The sequence below is a fragment of the Sander lucioperca genome, chromosome 6, assembly GCF_008315115.2.
Source record: "Sander lucioperca isolate FBNREF2018 chromosome 6, SLUC_FBN_1.2, whole genome shotgun sequence".
In the NCBI taxonomy this organism is placed as follows: domain Eukaryota; kingdom Metazoa; phylum Chordata; class Actinopteri; order Perciformes; family Percidae; genus Sander; species Sander lucioperca.
In genome coordinates, this window is record NC_050178.1 from 36223993 (window position 1) to 36242571 (window position 18579).

Here is an 18579-nt window from a genome sequence, read left to right on the forward strand (position 1 = left end):
ACTTATCCCATGGCTTTAACCACAACCTGCACAACACTGTGGATTCACAGCACTTTGTTCAAATGCTAACACACTGCTGTGAAAACTGTTAACCACACATTCAAAACAGAATGGATTTCAGTCTGGTGCATTTCAAACACTGCTAATTGCAATTTCAACTGGAATACTTGTTATTGAACACATACTGTGGGTATATAGGGAAAGCTCAGAAATACTTTTTTTGGAAATAAAGAAACACCAAATAAGAATGAATCAATTATACACTATACTGTTTGAGAGAAACAGTAAACAGGTAAAAGAGAAAAGATACCAACATGTCCAGGTAAGATGTCTGAGGTTACATACACAGCTATAAAACAACGTGAAAAACATTTCCTTTACTATAGTAAAACTGTGGACTTAATGTTTTTCAGAAAGTAATGGAGGTAGAAGCAATGGAAACACTACATTCATTTGTATGATGCAGGTGCATGGCAAGCCAGGACATCCAATGTTCTTTGTTATTACGTACCTTACTTTTAACTTTTTTCCAGTCATAAACTACTACAGGCAAAATAAAATTTATTTTAATATATTTATGAAATTTACTTGTTACACCCAGCATTTTTTCGTTTTTTTCTCAAGACATTAAGGGAATTGACTGTGATAGTCCCATGACGTAACTGGATATTTTTGTGACCTGTGCCTGTATGCCTGCCTGTGTGGTTTAACACGTGCCGCCTCTATTGTCCACCATGGGATTTGTGAAGCCTGGTGTCCCCACACCTGCAATGACCTAATTTGGAAGGCATAGTAATAGAAATTCAGATTAGGGACCGCCAGGCCTCCTATAAGCTTACTTCTTTGTAAAGCTGTTAGTTTAATTCTGCCGCGTTTTCCACCCCAGATAAATTGTGACATGAGAGAGTGCATTTCAGAAATAAATTTAGGTGGAGGAGCAACTGGAATCATAAAGAACAGAAAATTTACACAGGGCAAGATATTCATTTTGATAGTTGAAATTCTGCCTTGCATCAAGACTTGAAGAGAGACCCATCTCTTTAGATCCTGTTCTACTTTCTTTTATACCACAAAAGTTTTCATTAACAATTTTATGAAGATTAGGATAAATCTCTATGCCAAGGTAGGTGAAGGACATACAGATAGGGATGTCGACTGGTAGCTGAGCATTCTTAGCTGCTGAATTCAAAGGGAGAATGGCAGATTTAGACCAGTTTATTTTATATCATGACATATTGTGAAATTATAGAGTCATAATGTGTGTTAAGGATTCCTGAATATTAGAGAGGAAAAGAAGGCAGTCATCGGCATACAGCGAAAGATAGTGTCTAGAGTGGTCTACAGTTCTATTTCGTATAGGCTTTGCCCTCTAAGGCCTGTCGCTATTGGATTAATATAAGGCTGAATTGCTGCACACATAAAGGGGTGTGTGCCACCACGAATGGTTCACTTCCGTGGATCTGAGAGACACGTATTTTCCACGTTCTCCAAATGCATAGAGACAGTGTTACAGCCGTTACGCAGAAAAGGGATCAAAGTCCTTGACTGCGGCAACGTACATTAAATAATAATAATAATAATAATAATAATCCGCTTTCTAGCACTAGTGTTAACTACCTCCAAACATTGGTGGATAATGATTTGGCTCCGTCTACAGTTAAAGCCTACATAGCGGCCTTTTCGTCCTGCCACGAGGGCTATGGAGTTGCAGTTGTTGCGCACCCCCTGGTCAAACGTTTTTTGAAGGGGGTCAGACGACGGAAACCTACTGTGCGCTGTCTCACACCTCAATGGGTTTTAGCCCTGGTGCTCCGAGCTCTGGGGAATCCTCCTTTCGAGCCTCTGGCGCAAGCCCCTCTCAGGACGCTGTCACTGACAACAGCGCTCCTCCTCGCCTTGACGTCGGCAAAGAGGGGGAGTGATTTATGCGCGCTGGCGGTTTCATCGTCCTGCCTCTCCATTAGAGGGGACGGGAGCGCGGCCACTTTACAGCCAAATCCATCATTACACGGAAAGTTTTAACAATCCTTTTAGAGCGAGGGAGTTTTTCCCTCCGCCTCATAACAACGACACGGAGGAGGCGTCTCACCGACATTTTCACAATCCACATGACATGGGCCTCACGATCAGTAGGCCTACTCATGATGATGACAAGGTTTTCTCATCAAAATAATGTGTGTTTTGATTCATTAAACCTTGTTCAGTGGGAATAGGAATACAAATTAGTCTATGTTCTGCTTGTGGACCTTGTGTCGCAGGTGGCATTGACTACATCAGCTTCGCCCTAACCCAATAGCGAGAGCCCTTAGAGGGCGAAGCCTATACGAAATAGAACGATAGTTACGTATTGTAACTCCAGATTCTATGAGTATAAGCGTAGCCCTCTAAGATTCGGGCCACCTGCCCCACTAACATTGGATGAAGAAAAATGCTGATGTTGGGAGCAAATCTCTGGTTGCGCCACTGTAATATACAGTATCTGCGGACATAAGAGAGGCCCGCGCGGGGCACAGGGCGCGTAAGAAATCTTCACGACTGCGCATATGCAAAGGGATTAATCCAATAGCGACAGCCCTTAGCTACAAGTAACTGTGCGAGGAAGGGTTGGGGGCACGTGCGCGATTATGGAAGGCTTGGTGGTGTTGACATTACTTAGAATTCCTCATGGGGGTGACAGAAACTACGCACTATAGCTTGAAAGCATGTAAACATGTCCTAGTACAAACACAAAATATAAGAATGAACCTGAAAATGCTATAATAGTTCCCCTTTAAATATAATTTTGAAGGCAGGACTTTTACTTGTAATGGAGTAGCCTACTTTTAGGACCGTAAAAAAAAGAAAAAGAAAATTGAAATCGAGCAGCAGAACCAGAAATAGCCTATAGTCTTTTTCATTTCCGCTCATTCTTCTTCCTTGTGCAAACCTGGCACCTACATTACCCACAATGCAACAACTTTGCCAACAGTTCGATCGTCAATTTGGGTGTGTTGCCAGTGGGGCAAATGTAGCCTCCAGGCAGTAGCCTCAAGCAGAAATGAGGAGCGGGCTGCAGAGGTCTGGTAAACAAACCTGTAGCCCCCAAGTGACATCACTTATAATTTATCAGAAGTTACGCAGCTCCCTCTGGAGCCACAAAGAGTTTTATACGAAGTTCTCCTTTAAGTAACGGCTCTACTTCTTCCACCACTGCCTGTGTAGGCTGATGTCCAGTGAATAACAGCAAATGCAGCAAAAGGCAAAGCATGCAATTAGGCCTACATTAGGCCTACTGCAACATGGTTTCAGAGAAAGTACACACAAAGTTTTAAAAATACAAATTGAGTTAATTGTTTGGGTTTATTTCTCTTGTTTGTCGGGGTGAACATCCTGCAGCAAATGGCTTCCTAATGGTGTGCAGACATAATGTAGACAACAGGGACGATATAAACTATTTTTTCCGTATTCTATACAGATGCAATATGTATCTTTTTGCCCTCACACTAGAAGTTAATTGGTAATCCTGTCCTCAGTTTGCCCAATTCTGTTACCCATCTCTTCTTAGATTACTGCAACAGTCTTTTTACCTGTTTGAGTAAGAAGGAGCTTTACTGTCTCCAGGCTGTTCAGAACTCTGCTGCAAGGCTTTTAACTAAAGGGCACACTTCACACCTGTTTTAGCGGCACTTCACTGGTTACCAGTCCAGTATAGAATTACATTTAAAATCCTGTCCTTACTTTTAGAGCCCTGCACGGTCAAGTTCCTTCCTACATCTCTGACTTGATACAGCTTCATACTCCCACCCGTAGTCTGAGGTCATTAGGTCAGAGGCTATTAGTGTTTCCACCGCACATATTTTAAAACTAGAGGGGATCGATCCTTCCAAGCAGTAGCTCCTAGGGTGTGGAACGTCTTGCCTTCCTCTATACGTTGTATGAATTCTGTCGAATCTTTTAAAAAGCAATTGAAGACTCTGCTATTCAAGCAGGCTTTTAGTTAGTCAAGGTTTTTTTTATGGTTGTTTGTTTTGTTTTCTATTTGTATTTAAATGTTCTTGTATTTTAATTTGTTGTATTGTATTACATTTTATTGTGAAGCACTTTGCAATTTTTTATCTGTGAAAGGTGCTATACAAATAAACTTTACTTACTTACTTACATCTCTACCATTAAAAAAAGCTTTAAGCCCAAGGGTGAAGCAGTCAGCATCCAGAATAATGATCAATTTCATGCAAATGGTAGCATTGGAACAAATAGGTTGAGATAAATGTATTCATTTCAATATTAATGTATTAAGTCGCATACAAAAAGATGCATATTTTGTCTGTTAACCCATGTGTGCCAAGACCTATGTAAGATGGACACAGCAGAGGGATTTTTACACAGACGGTTTTCTTTTTTCCTGGCAGAAAGACTGAACTGACAGATGCTATTGGCAGTTCAACAGAGAGTGGTTACTGAGGTATCGGGTTCTTTCACTGGCTCACTGGTAGTTTATATATGAAAGTATTGAGATTTGTTTAAAGAAAGTATATGACTTCTGGCCAAAAAGAAGCCGTCACCATGAAGAACAGAGCTGCTTCTTCAGGGTGTGCTCTTATTACTGTATTACATACACAACTATCTCTTATCAGCAGGATTCAAGCCTCTCTGTCCCTGCCAAGAGAAATATGTCAGCTGTCTGAACCTGTGGAAGATAGGTCAGTCTAAGGAAGTGTCCTGGAGGAGCAGCAGCCTATGCGATGCACACCACCTTAACATAATGTCCCCAGTCTGAGCCCTCTGGGGACCTGTGATTCATATAATCCCTCGCTCTCTGTTTCTCTGCCGACATTTCCTGTCCTTCTGTCTGCTGTCAAACTGTCCAAAGAAGGCAAATTGCCAAATAAAAAAAAGTTTAAAAAAGGTCAGAGGTGGATATGCATGAGTTAAGTCACTGCTGAGCGGAAATGAAAGTTAAAGTAAAGCTGAAAATTCTTCAACCCTGCAACATTTGTCCATTTGTGATACCCCATAAACACTAATGTCACCTTCAGGAAGATACCAGAGTACCCTGTTCTCTCAGCATGACAGCATTTTATTAGACAAATGATGACACACGTCACTGTTTAAAGGACAGTAGTATACATTCAGATCAGGTCATCTGTACAGTACAAAGATAGAGAGAGGTGTTGGAGAGGTGATGTATGACATCCAGTTGCGTTGGCCCGGTGGCCTTGTGTGTGTGTGTGTGTGTGTGTGTGTGTGTGTGTGTGTGTGTGTGTGTGTGTGTGTGTGTGTGTGTGTGTGTGTGTGTGTGTGTGTGTGTGTGTGTGTGTGTGTGTGTGTGTGTGTGAGCTTTCTATAGAAACAATTCCTCTAGTTGCTGAAACACTGTAGCCTTATTATGTTGGAATTATTGATACACTCCTTGAAATCTTTGGTCATTCAGGACAGCCTTGATTCTTTCTTTTCTTTTGTTAGGTCAGTTAAAGCTGCCTGTCTGTGGTTGATAAAGCAGAACCATTCAGTAGTTTTGGCCTTAATGAGAAATGAAAGGTTACAGAAAAGAGTAACAGTTTTGACCGTTAAGACTGCTGCAGGCCTGGATTGGGATAATAATTCAGGCTGGGAATCTAACAGCAGTCCAGGCCAATAACCACACATTCACAACAGCCCACATATACTTTAACTTTTTTTGTGTATTCTTATGATTGCCATTGTTATGCTCAATTATGTCTCATACGTTGTTGCAGCAATTTCGGGGTTGATACCATTTGTTAGTTTGTTAGTGATTATCATAGACGTCACAATAAGTAATTTTAAACAGTAGAGGATAAGTTTCAAAAAAGTGGATTCACTACAATGAAATGGCTACTTTGGGGAGGAACATCATCAAATATGAATACAATTGGGCTCATTGAATCCACAAGAGTCTTAGCTTTCCAGTTATACCCAAATTATGCAATTTAGGGACCCCAATATGCAGAAATATTCAAATTCACCATTTTAGAATGTTATACTGCATGAGTAAAACTGCATGTTTTTCCGCAGAATGCATGGGATTCTCATAAAGTGGGCATGTATGTAAAGGGGAGACCCGTGGCTACCCATAGAACCTTTTTTCATTGAGATATCTTGAGGTGAGAGGTCAAGGGACTCCATTGAAAATGGCCTTGACAGTTTTTTACTCTCTAAAATGTTGCTAAACTTTGGAGCCCACCTCGTCTAGTTTCATACGATACCAGTATCTTCCTTTTAAGAACCGCCGACAGCCTAGTAAACACTGTAATGTTGGCAAAAATCGCTGACCTCCCGCGGGCCTTTAAGGGTTAACACTGGTCTGACACTCCGGGCCAATCAGCTGGCTAGGCCAGATGCCGACGGCCAGTCCGGACCTGGACTGCTGGTTCTAGTCAAAGTTCTTTGATTTGGATTTCTGATTCCAGTGTAAACAGACTCACTTTTACACGTTCATAGCATTAGGGTTTGTGCCTTTTACATCATGCTTATCCATCAAAGCCTCCGGCCATCTGAGCCTCGATCAAACTGCACAATAGTCCATAGTGCAGAGGATGTGTGCTGGAGGAGTCACTGGGGTGGGTGCAGAGGGTAAACACTTTAATGCTGCATTTTGGCATCATGTAACTTCATACGACACATTCCTTTCATGTCTCAAAACTCTTCCTTAAATAAGATAAGGCGCTGAAATGACTGCATTTGAGTAGAACTATCTTGGCTGCACTGTCTGTAAGGCTTCCCTCAGTTTTCATACTCAGTGGAAAGGCGGGCACTGGATACACGAGGTTTTTAAGCAGCAAAATGTTGTCATTATCCTCAAGTGAGTTTTTACAAACATTTTTTTTTCCTCCAAGTAGGTGGACATGAGACACGGACGCTCCGACTAAAGCCTTCCGGTAAACCACAGCTTAAACTACACCGAACACCTTTGAACAAATGAACACAAACTTCACTTGTCATGTAAATAAACACCTACACATCACTTTTTTTTCAGAACAGTACAACAACATAACATCTCGTATATGACGCAAAGCGACGGCAGGGTGGCCTGACGGCTACAGATACATGCGCCCTGCTGAAGTGTCCTTGAGCAAGTCACTTGATCTCTCACCAGCTGCAAGGGGCGCTGCAGTAGCTCAGGTGACCGTGATCTGTGGGCTCCCTGTGAAGAGCAGCTTCTGGGACAAAGGAGGCAAATTAACGATGACAGAATTATCAATACATCCAAATACGCACAGGGAGACACAAAATTGGAGTCAATGTAATCCATTAGGTGTGAATGGTGACATCCTGTCAAGACTGACATTTGCTTCACAGTCCTCCAAGTCACAAACCGAGTCGGTGGCGTTTTCATTGTTGTGAGAAAACTGTGAAATTCTGTCAAAAGTCTCTTCATTCTCAATACATTCAACAGCGTTGGGGATCATGTTGACATATGTGTTCGCGATATCCTTGTGCACTAGGGTGTCTTGATTATAGGAGACTAGCTCGTTGCTGATGTTAACAGTTTCCACTGGTGTGGAGCAGAAATTGCGACAGCCCAAGAGGCTGGCGAATGCCTTCCTGAACTCGGCGTTGAAGGCGTAAATGATGGGGTTCAGGGAGGAGTTGGTCCAGCCGAACCACACGAAGACGTCGAAAGTCGTCTCGCTGACGCACGGCAAACCCGCGTCCACGTCTGCGGCCGGTCTGTCGCAGAACGGGACGATACAGTTTAGGACGAAAAAAGGTAACCAGCAAAACACAAATACACCCATAATCACCGACAGAGTTTTAAACACTTTGGTTTCCCGTTTAATTGACGTTTTCAAGGTTTTGTGGTGTTGGCACTCTATTCTGTTTGACCTGCAACTTTGCGCACGTTCTGCCGCCCTCTCCAGGGAGGCTATTCTTCTAATTTGTATTTGTGCAATCCGGTATATTCTGGTGTAAGTCACAATCATAATTGCCACGGGGATATAGAAACTAATCAAAGAGGAGGATATAGCATACTCTCTGCTCAGGCTGGAGTCACAGTTTTCCTCTATCTGCCAACTCGTGGAAGAGTTGTGAGTCCCAGCCATGTCGTCACCGCTGGCTTTGTGCCAGTTTAGTTGGACCGGTATGAATGAAATGAGCACAGACAACGTCCAAGTGATGCTTATCATAACAAAGGCAACTCGCTGGGTCATTTTCCTCTCGTAGCGGAAGGGGCTCGAGATGGCCCAGTATCTATCCACGCTGATAATGCAGAGGTTGAGGATGGAGGCGGTGGAGCACATAATGTCAAAAGCTACCCAGACGTTACAGAAAGTGCCAAATGGCCAGTACCCCGCCACCTCTGCCACAGCTTTCCAGGGCATCACCAGGACGGCGACGAATAAATCCGATAGAGCCAGGGAGACGATGAAAATGTTGGTGACTTTGGTCCGCAGGTGTCGAAAGCGCAGCACAGCGGAGCAGACCAGGATGTTTCCCAGCAGGGTCCATAGGATGAGCAGGGACAGCAGACAGCCCGTCACCGTACGCACCACCATATCCTTCCTCTGGTCCTTTGTTGCCTCTGTTTCGGTGCTGTTCCACATAATCTCTCCGAGGGGTGCCGGCACAGAGTCAATCCCCTGCACCGATGAGAGATGCTTGGCTGGGTTCTCCATGTGCCTCTTCAAGTAAAACTGCAGTCCATTGCTCCGTGCGCGTGGACAAGCGCAGCTATCAGCCATTCACCGTATGGTCCCCACTGACCTGCTCGGCTCCCATCCTGATGTGGAGTGCAAAACAGACGGAAAGAGAGAATTGATCGCCTTAAAACTGAGCCGAGCGACGTGCCAGGTGCGCTGAGGGGCTGAAACACAGCACGCAGTGGCGAGCGCATGTTGTAGCCTTTCCGCTCCGGTCGTCTGACCTGGCTACCTCTGTGAATGTCTCAGTCCAAGGTATCCTGAGCGCGGTGTGGGTGCGGGAGTCCCTACAGCCTAATCGGGGCTGGGCGCATACGCCTCCTCTGTGGGTGGTGTTACGCACAACATGGCACTGCGTTAGAAAAGGGGTGTGAGGAAGCCCTAAACATTTTTGAGGGACTATTATACGCTATTATCTGTATTTGACATCACACAACTCTGCAGTGACAGGAGTTACAATATGGAGGTTTTTTTGTGCAGGATCAAACTGTGTGTAAACTACATATGCAAAACTGTTAATTAACAGCTACTGGGTACATTTAAATGTATTTTATGTACTGTATAACACACCCAACCAGTTATGTGTCAAGAGGAGAAACTCAATTGTAACGAGAACATCACATGCCGTACAAAGTTAATGCTGTAGCACTGACAGGAGCTGTCCATGGTGCTGAAAAAGCAAATGCCTTTATAGTCCCCTCAGTAAGCAGTAACTCTGTCTGTCTGTCTGTCTGTCTGTCTGTCCTTTAATCAGCATAATCTGCCAGTCTCCAGTTAATAGTAAAACCGCCACACTCTTTTAGCTACAGTGTAATTTAAATGCGTGCGCCTTAATAAAAACATCGCCTTTTATCCAAAGCGACTTCCAATTAAGTGCTTTCAACCCTGTAGGTGCAAACTCCAGACAACAAGTAGTAAGTGCAAGTACATTAGCTTTAAATAAGCAAAACTACATATAATTGTAATATAATAATATAACATTTTATATATATATATATATATATATATATATATATATATATATATATATATATATATATATATATATATATATATAAAATGTTTATCCGAGGTGTAGCCAATTCCTTTTTGAATGTAGGCTACACAAATCAATCTTTTTCAGACCCTCACTGAATACTGGTGTTTATTTGCCCTCTGACGACTGCCTACCGGAGGTCATAGCTCACCCACTTTTCAGAGTTATAGGTGAGTCACATTCACACTCTCAGCGGACATGATGACCCAGGAGCTCCGAGCGCGCTCCGCTTCGCCTGTCTATGCAACAACAGCAGCGCCGTTTTCGGCTTTGAAACGTCACGGATATTTTTAGACGTGTCTGCGTGCCTGTCAAATCGTTGTGACATTACGTCAAAATAATCTCCGGAAGCCCGATGCCAAATCTCTCTGGAGTAACCTATAATCTCGGGATGTCACGAGGCAATTTGTGGCCGCCTCAACATTTAAGTCTTTACATACAAACATTAGGCTACTGCAGATGTTACCACAGCAAGTGAATTAATATGCTTGAAGATCCAAAAGAATGATGCCTACGGACCTGTTTGTCTGAGCGTCGCCACAGAGTATATTGTCTGTCTGGAACAGTTAGTGTAGAATATCTTTGCTGCATAAATAAAATCACAGAACAATATGAATTAAGTTAGAATATTGTTTGTCAATTATTATATTCCAGATAGTTACGGCATCATTTGTAATTACTATTAAGTCACATATGTTTTTTTGTGAAAATCCCTATTATTCTGTATCGCCTACTTTTCTTTTTCCCCTGAAATGAACTGCATCTTTGTATGTTTGTTCTGTAAGAAGTGGACATTTATGAAGACGTGATGACGCAATAATGCAAGCTGTCGTTGCCTATAGAACATGAGCTTTTGGACTGTCCCATCAAACTCTTAAAAACATGAATACGTGGCGCCACCTTGTGGTGTTAATGTGTACTACACCTGCTGTCTATTCAGCAGTTTAATGACAATATAGGAACAGTGAGCAAAGACATCCTCAGTGTGAAGAAGAGCAGCTAACATAGGAGATGTGACACATCTTGAATATGAAAAAAAGAAAAATATTCTTTATTTCAATATAGGCAAAAGATATACATTCATCACTATAGTACACATCATTTCATACGAGCACCATTTTATTGGATTTTCACAAAATCGTATCAGTGTCTGAGTGATGACTTTAATCAGCATGAGAGTATTTACAACGATTATAATATTGCAGTTTGCAGGATTTTTACCACAAGTTGGCACATAGTGACAACACATACAGTGGATAGCACCACGTTGAGAACTGACAGAAATTATACATTGATTTGATATAAAATTGTACAGTACAAGTAACCAGTATATCTGTGTTTTATATCAAAAAGAAACAAGTAATGTCACAGACATGGGATGGATTTTATTGCTGATCTTTCAGGTGTAAACATACAATCTCTGATCTGCTGTAGCAGTTGTCATTACAGCAACTGTTGCTTTATATTGGTGTAATAATCCTGGAACTATTCTGATACAAGATTTCCTCTTTTAACAGTATAGATCCACCTGATTTGAAGAGTTTTAAACATGTTCATACATACATGAACTCAGAAGGGAAACATTTTTGACAGTAGATTTATCTCACCTAGCACTTCTCACTATATTGTGGATAAAGATAACTCAGTATAATCAAAACTGTGCTACCTAGTAACATCATTTTGAACATAATTTACTATTTAACTTGACAGAACAGAGAATCAGCATAGAAAAGGACACTGATGAACCTTAAATGACAGAGAACTATAGTCCAACTCATAAAGATTATTCAAAATATAGTGCTAAGATTGTCACTATCTTTATAGCTCAGGTTTTATACATTAAACTTGAACTACTAAGAGAAGTAAATGAGAACCATATCCTTATACAGTATGAACATTTCACATGCAGTTAAAATATGGGTCAATAGGTTAACTAATGCACTTGCGGCTCTGTTGAACACAGTAGATGTTTGGTACTAACAGGTGTTTAAGTGGCTTAGCTGGAGTATTTTGTAAGTAGGCTATCATATACTTTCAGCTACTAATATCAAACAGTACAAAATAAGTGTGTCAGATGCATCATATATATTTTACATGATGAACCAGTGAGTAAAACCTACTGTAATGTGACTACAGAACAAAAAGTACAAAGAGCCCTTTTGAAATTCTTGAAACCAAAAGTCCTTTCCATCACCATTTTTAATAAGCCTTGTGTTAAACAAGGTAATTCTTCAAGGAAGGTAGGCTAATAGGTTTCGTCTTCCTCTGTAATCCCAACACTGAGGGATCTACGTTTTGTTTGTCTCTGCGGATTGCTTTCAAGTCTGTTGGAGTGTGACCCAGACTGCCTCCTGAAAGGCTGACCTGCGCTGTGAGACACTCTCGGGAGCCGGTGGGGACAAGTGTTCTTGTGCATGTTAGTGTAGCTGGCATTGTCAGTCATCTGCTTTTCTGTCAGACCCGGCGGAACACCTCGAAGAGGGAGGCGACTGAGTGAATGCGGTAGAAAAGGTTCAAAGGAATGGCGAAATTGAGAATTGTGGTCCATGTGCTGTAGCCAAATGTCTCCTGTTCCAAACCATTGTCGTACTGTGGCCGGCAGCCAAAGGCAGGAAGGATCCACAGCTGAAAGAAGAAAGAAAGAAAGAAGTTCAATTAGTTAGACCTGCATTCATTGATTTCTTTGGCCAGGGGGGCAGCCATGTTAAAGGTGCTGTAGGTAGGCTTGTGAAGATCCAGGACTTAGCCAAAACATTTGAACATCGACAACTTCTCAGTCCCTCCCTCCTTTCCGCTAAAGCCTAAAACGTTCTCCTAAGCCCCTCCCCCCACAAGGGAGAATGAATGCGTGTGCATGAGCAGTGATTGACACGCAGTTAGAAAAAAGACTTTCTGAAAGACAAAATGTATAGGAAATTTGGAAATTACATTGGTTCTAATATTTTAATATATTATTAATATTATTACAATAATATACCGTTTGTTCAGATAGTTCATCGCCATTATTTAGAGTTTTTACACAACAACATTTACTTCAACCTAATTCCATCTCATCTAAATTCAATTATCAGGTTTGGAAAGTACAAATGCTTACCGAAATGTTGGACATTATCAGGAAGACAGCAATGTTTTTCAGGACTTTCCTCTTTATATTTAGGGGCTGCTTAACTTTGTTTCTCACAGGCAGCGAGACCTCAGAAGGTTTCCGCGGACATCTGTACACCTGTCTGCTCTCCTCTTCCTCGTTCTCCAGGGAGACACAGATTCTGTCTGGAGTCTCGTAGGCTTGGTTAATGATGCCGTTGTACGGTGGGGCTAAAGAGGACGTCACCGAGAAGATTTCCGGAGCAGCTGGTAACTCAGGGTCCTCCCTCTCTCCATCCTCTTGCTGGCGATACAGGGACTCTACGATGAAGAGGTTCTGGGTGTACTTCTCCAGCACAACAAGCAGAGAGTAGATCAAGTTGGTCCAGCGGAAAGGAGGATTGCTGTTGGCTCCTACCACAGCCACAATGCTGCACCAGGACATGAGCCAGGAGCCGATAGAGGACCCACACAGCAGCTCTGTGTCCAGCTGTCTGGACGGGTTCTTGGAGGTGTCCGGAGGCATGTGGTCCACTCGATATATGAGCAGACCTAAGGAACCAGCAGAGCACATGGATGCCAGCATGGCAATGCCATAAATGTAGAACATGGAAATGGCTGAATTATGAGTTTGGAAGGATTCCTCTATGTTGGTGATGTAGACCACCATGACCCCGATAGTGCCGGCCAGTGCAAGTAGACCCAGAATGGGGCCTACGTGCAGGCCCTGGATTTTGGTAGCCAGCCTCTTCCTGTTTGAAGAAAGGTCAATGGTCCGCCCAATGTTTTTCCACATGACGAAGAGCATGGCAGAGACAAATATGTGGTACTCGACGTTGAAGGGATAGAGATAGAAGAGACTTCTGGAGAACAAGGAGCAAGTGCTGGTGGTGCAGTTACAGTCTGGCTCTGAGTGCACTGCAAAACAAATAAAAACAGATGCAAATTCATGAGAAAATAATGTGTATTCTGTCATACAGTACATACTAACAAACTAGTAATAAATAAATAAATAAATAGTAAATAATAAAAAAAATGGCAATACTTTGTGTTCAGGTCAAATAGTAATATACTACACTTTACAAAAAGACAGTTTTGAACACACTGAATGAATGAAAACATTTTGTATCTGGGCCTTACATCTGTATGTGATTTAATTTTAACAGATTTTAAAATGCAAAATATGAATGCTTTGAGAGGCAAAATTATAACTCCTGAACGTTCACTCTAATCCAACATAATCTTAAATGTTTCAAGAGGACCCTTTTGAACTGCAGATTAAATTTGTTGACATCCTTTTGCTCCAGTGCAATCTTATTTACACAGTTATACACAGTCTGTTCTGGAACTGCCAGAGCATCAGAAACCCACATATTTATTCACAAAGGTAGTGTTTCCCAACCTTTTTGGCTTGTGATAAAGCAATGTCTCCTTGTCAACGTCTACTAGTTGTGACCAGTTCAACCACAAAGTGATTATTCCCCTTGTTATATTTGACCTGAAAAGGTCCAATTATCTGTAATTCACAAGGTGTTGTTTTTAATGCTTTAAGATTTGTGATTAAACTTAAATTTGAAGGCCAGTATTTTTTTTTAAATACATTTAACCAAAAGTTATGGGTTATCTTTTGCAGCACAAAGCGCCATTATAAATTTCTATCTAACCTCTTGATGGTCAATATTCATTAACCACCATATTCTACAGATTTTATTTGGAAATTGTACTTATTAGCTGAATGTCTTAGATGGTTATGACAATGCACTTTTTATACTTATTACCCCACCACAACAGGCTATGGTAATGCTGATGCCCTCTAGAGATCATCCCCTCCCACCCCTCACCCCCACCCCCCGAAGGCCACCACTATGGTACTGCAGCCTTTAATTAAAAAGGGAACAACAGTCAGGGTGCAGCCAGCCTCACAGTCAGCCGGATATGAGGAGGAGCAGCCGAACCCCCCAACCCTAGGCTTAGATATATCAGTTACTGTAATTGCAGCACCCTTGGGAGTAGGTAGCCTGGGGACAAAACCGTCTGAGGTCAAGCGGGGGGGTTGCCAAGGAGGGTGGTGGTGGCTGAAGTGTGGGGAAAAGGTTGGAGAGGGGGCCTCAGCACTAGCAACACTGCGTGTCTCCTGAAACCTAATAGAGAGACGTTCGACACAAACAAGACCCACTGGGCTGCCCAGCTAACCTCCCTTCCCCTCGCAAGCCCTCCTCTCCTTCCTTTTTCTTTCATCTATTGAAGGGAGCTCTCAAGTGGACTATTGTATTTGTCTTCTAGGTACAAGCCAGCAATCAACCCCTTGGCCCTTACTTATAGTGAGGTTTTCATAGCCCAGTGCAAAGAGTCTACTCTTGTGGTTGTTCAAGAAGTGCTCGGCCTCTGACATTACACCGTTGCACCACAGGAGGAGGTTGGTGAAGACTGCATGGATAACACCAAATCTGAAGAGACAAACAGATGAAAACAAAGCTGATGAATAGTCATCTAACAGCATGTGGCAGTGTTATGATGCAGGTTGCTGTGATGTGCATGCATGCAGATTTCATATTTTGAACTTTTAGTCGCTGGTGAGATGTTTCATGACAGTGTTAAATTATAATACCCCATATTTTACATACCTCTCAAATGTTTCAAAGCTCTGGATGACATCCTTGATGTGAAACCAGAGAAAATGCACCTAAACAAAATACACACAAAACATTTATATAAAAAAGACATTAGTCAATATATAGCTTATTAAAACATATTTTAGAGACAGGAAAACAGTGACTTAAAAATTATTTAAATTTCTTTACCCCTTGTCTTATGCAGTTACACTCAAATAACATGGACAATGACAGGATTATATTGTTGCAGCAACTCTGTACTCGCCTCAAAAACAAAGAGTGCATTATTCAAAGACCTACCTGGTTAAGTGGTGCACAGGAAAAAAGATACAGTGTCACACTGCTGAAAGATTATCACTTTATTGAAATAAAAGTGGGGTTGCAAACGTACCTGTGTTATTGTGTGAGTTGCGTGGATGACAGGATATACCCCGAGCACAGCTGACACACAAGACTGATAGCCAATATAATACCCGATTCGGAAAGCGTCCATAATCAGTGAAAGGACTGCAAGGAGAGTCAAACCACCTGACAAGAGAAAGAAATAAAGATCAAGTTATTACTGCTACACTTTGGCTATATGGAAAAATAAATCAATTTAAATTAAAATACATTTATCAGGATGTCTTTATTTTATTCCAAGTCAAGCACAAACCCTTCGTTCTGGTAAAAGTTAGGATTTTGGCCTCTGTCATCTCCAATACACATGGAAAAGCATAACATCAATTTGTTATTTTACGCATGCACTGCTGTAACCTTGCGCGTAATCTTACAAACTCACCTCTTATCCAGCATGTTGTGGCGTGGACATCTTTCTCGGTCCGCGTGTTCTTCTGTCTGTCCCGCACCAGCATGTACCACAACATCCAGATCAGCTGGAGGATCATGAGGCTGGTGACAAAGGCCAACAAGTGCTCTTCCCTGACAGAGGGGTCACCTTGGATAGCCAGCATCATCGCCACCCCGAGCAGCAGCAAATTGGTCCCGTATTGGCCGCTGAGGATCTCTCCGTTCTTCCTCGGATAATCCCCTGACAGACTTAGTTTTAGTTTGGCGAACATCTTTTTGTCGTGCTCGGAGCTGGACGACGAGGAGGAACTGTGACAGTACTTGTTCAGACACTGACTATCTAGGCCACTGTGTTCCACCATGGTGGGAGAGGAAAATCGCTATGCCGAGAGAAGAATAAAGTCAAAGCCGCGCGCTATAAGAGCATTTGGGGGGAGGCCAGATGCCTAACCTGTTGCTACAAGGTGGAGATTCAGACGAATAGGTACCGTGCCAAACATGCTCATTCAATCTTCAAGGTCCGGCTCACTGGTCACGCATCGTTTCAATGTCCAGCCTCGCTGAGGATGGACTTGATAGACGCCATTGTCATCTTGTAACCCTGAAACTGAAATATCTGGTCGTGTAACACGCTCGCTGAGTCATTGAAAATGGTAGATTGCGTTTCAGTCTTTGGTGATCCCAGACACCCGTCCTTTTGAAACTCCCATAGCATGTTTCAGATTAATCACTGGGCTTGTGCCAACCATTCTCTGCCTCAAGCAAAAACACTAAGCACGGAATTATCTATAGCAGAAAAAAATGAGCTTCGCCCAAATCCACCTCTTCCGAGCAGCTGGCACACAGTCTTTCCAAGTCTACTGAAATCCTCTCAGGGTGGCTATCGGGTATTAAGCGTACAGGCCTGAATGACATGAAAAGGAAGAGGACATGTCACAAACCTGCGATTTTTACTGGCTGGAGCCAAGTGACCTGTCATGACATCGCTTCAAAACCAAGTGCCACCACCTCAACAAATCCTTTTGTCCACTTGTGGCTTTGCTTTTAAGTTTTAAAAAGAAAAGGGAGAATCAGATTTCAATGGTCAAATTCACATGAGTTTTCTGTGAGTGAATGTCAAGAAGGAGAACACTGAGACCATCAGCACTGAGAGCTCTTATGTATATGATCATGTAACCTCTGGTGCAATAGCTTGGGCGGAAACGCGCAATCAGCATAACAATAGAAGGATTGCTCACATTGATTGAGCGGTGATTAGTGTGATGTGAATTTAGGAGGGGATATAAGTGGTTATCAGGGCATTTTAATGATTAACTTAAAAAAAAGGCTCCTTTTTTAAAATACTGCCTATTATTAAATGGATACACGCAGCACAGTGGCTTCACAATAGCGTTTATTCTGCTTTACGAGACTCCTGAGTCAGCCTGGTCAAACTGCGTGGACTCAAAAAAGCATTTATAAAAACAAACAAGTGGTTGGTTGGGTGAGGTTCACATTGATATTTGAATCAGAATACTTTATTGATCCCCTCAAGGAAATTGTTCGTGGTTTTGGTGGTTTATAAGTGCAAAAAAAGAATGGTAACTCCTTTAACTGTTAATGTGAACAGCAACCCTGATTTTATATTCACTTCCGAAATAGTTTTTATACGCATATTAGTATCCATTAATGTCAATTTCCCACATACATGTAGGAGGTCAAGGTGTGTAAAAAAAGGATGCAACACTGAAGTCATTTGTTCTCTATTTTCAGTCTTAACTCCTTAACAACTTCTAAAAAAGGTTTAGAGAAGATAACCATGTTGCAGTCTACAGCACTCGCAGACACACACAAGACAGAGCGATAAGGGCTGTGCGCAAGGAAACTGCCCGCTATTGTGCATACGAGCGTGCCACCCGCGAGCATATCTGTGTTGCATAACGACCGGTTTACAACATATCGATTTCTTGATCAATGATAATCAGAGCTATACAGAGAAAAGAGTAAGATCTATACGTTATCAGGGAACTTTAATGGGCGACTGACAAAGTCAGTCAGTCATAACAAACATGATTTAATCTGGAAGTATTTAAATTAGCTCTCTGTTGTTTGCACTTCAGAACATCACCAAACAGAAGTTGAATGTGAGTGCACTTCGAGGACAAATCAATAGGTCTGATTTTAGATTAATTGTGATCTTTAAAGCTTAGGAACAATTTGAGGTACGTACGTCCAATGGTGAGTGGTTTCTATAGCATAAACATCGATAATCAAAAAATATGATGCAATATTATTAAATAAACAGCACAACACATTAAAATGTAACTCTACTTTGATCAACTACACGATTAAAAATCCGGGCATTAATAATCTAAGCACATAAAACATGTATGACACTCTGAAAGGAGCCACTCTGCATGATTACTTCTTGATAAATCTG

At 42.0% G+C, this 18579-nt stretch overlaps 2 protein-coding genes across 2 annotated transcripts; both read right to left on the bottom strand.

The window, feature by feature from the left end:
- Positions 1 to 5035: 5035 nt before the first annotated feature.
- On the bottom strand, positions 5036 to 9176 carry drd5a (dopamine receptor D5a). Its single transcript, XM_031277728.2, has one exon. It carries the CDS (start codon positions 8679 to 8681, stop codon positions 7236 to 7238), a length of 1446 nt encoding a protein of 481 aa, XP_031133588.1. The 5' UTR covers positions 8682 to 9176; the 3' UTR covers positions 5036 to 7235.
- A 1522-nt stretch (positions 9177 to 10698) lies between these two features.
- otop1 (otopetrin 1) lies at positions 10699 to 16522 on the bottom strand. Its single transcript, XM_031277743.2, has 6 exons — positions 16153 to 16522; positions 15763 to 15899; positions 15384 to 15442; positions 15076 to 15206; positions 12770 to 13677; positions 10699 to 12300 (listed from the first exon to the last, which is right to left on the bottom strand). Exons 1-6 carry the CDS (start codon positions 16520 to 16522, stop codon positions 12130 to 12132), a joined length of 1776 nt encoding a protein of 591 aa, XP_031133603.1. The 3' UTR covers positions 10699 to 12129.
- Positions 16523 to 18579: the final 2057 nt, after the last annotated feature.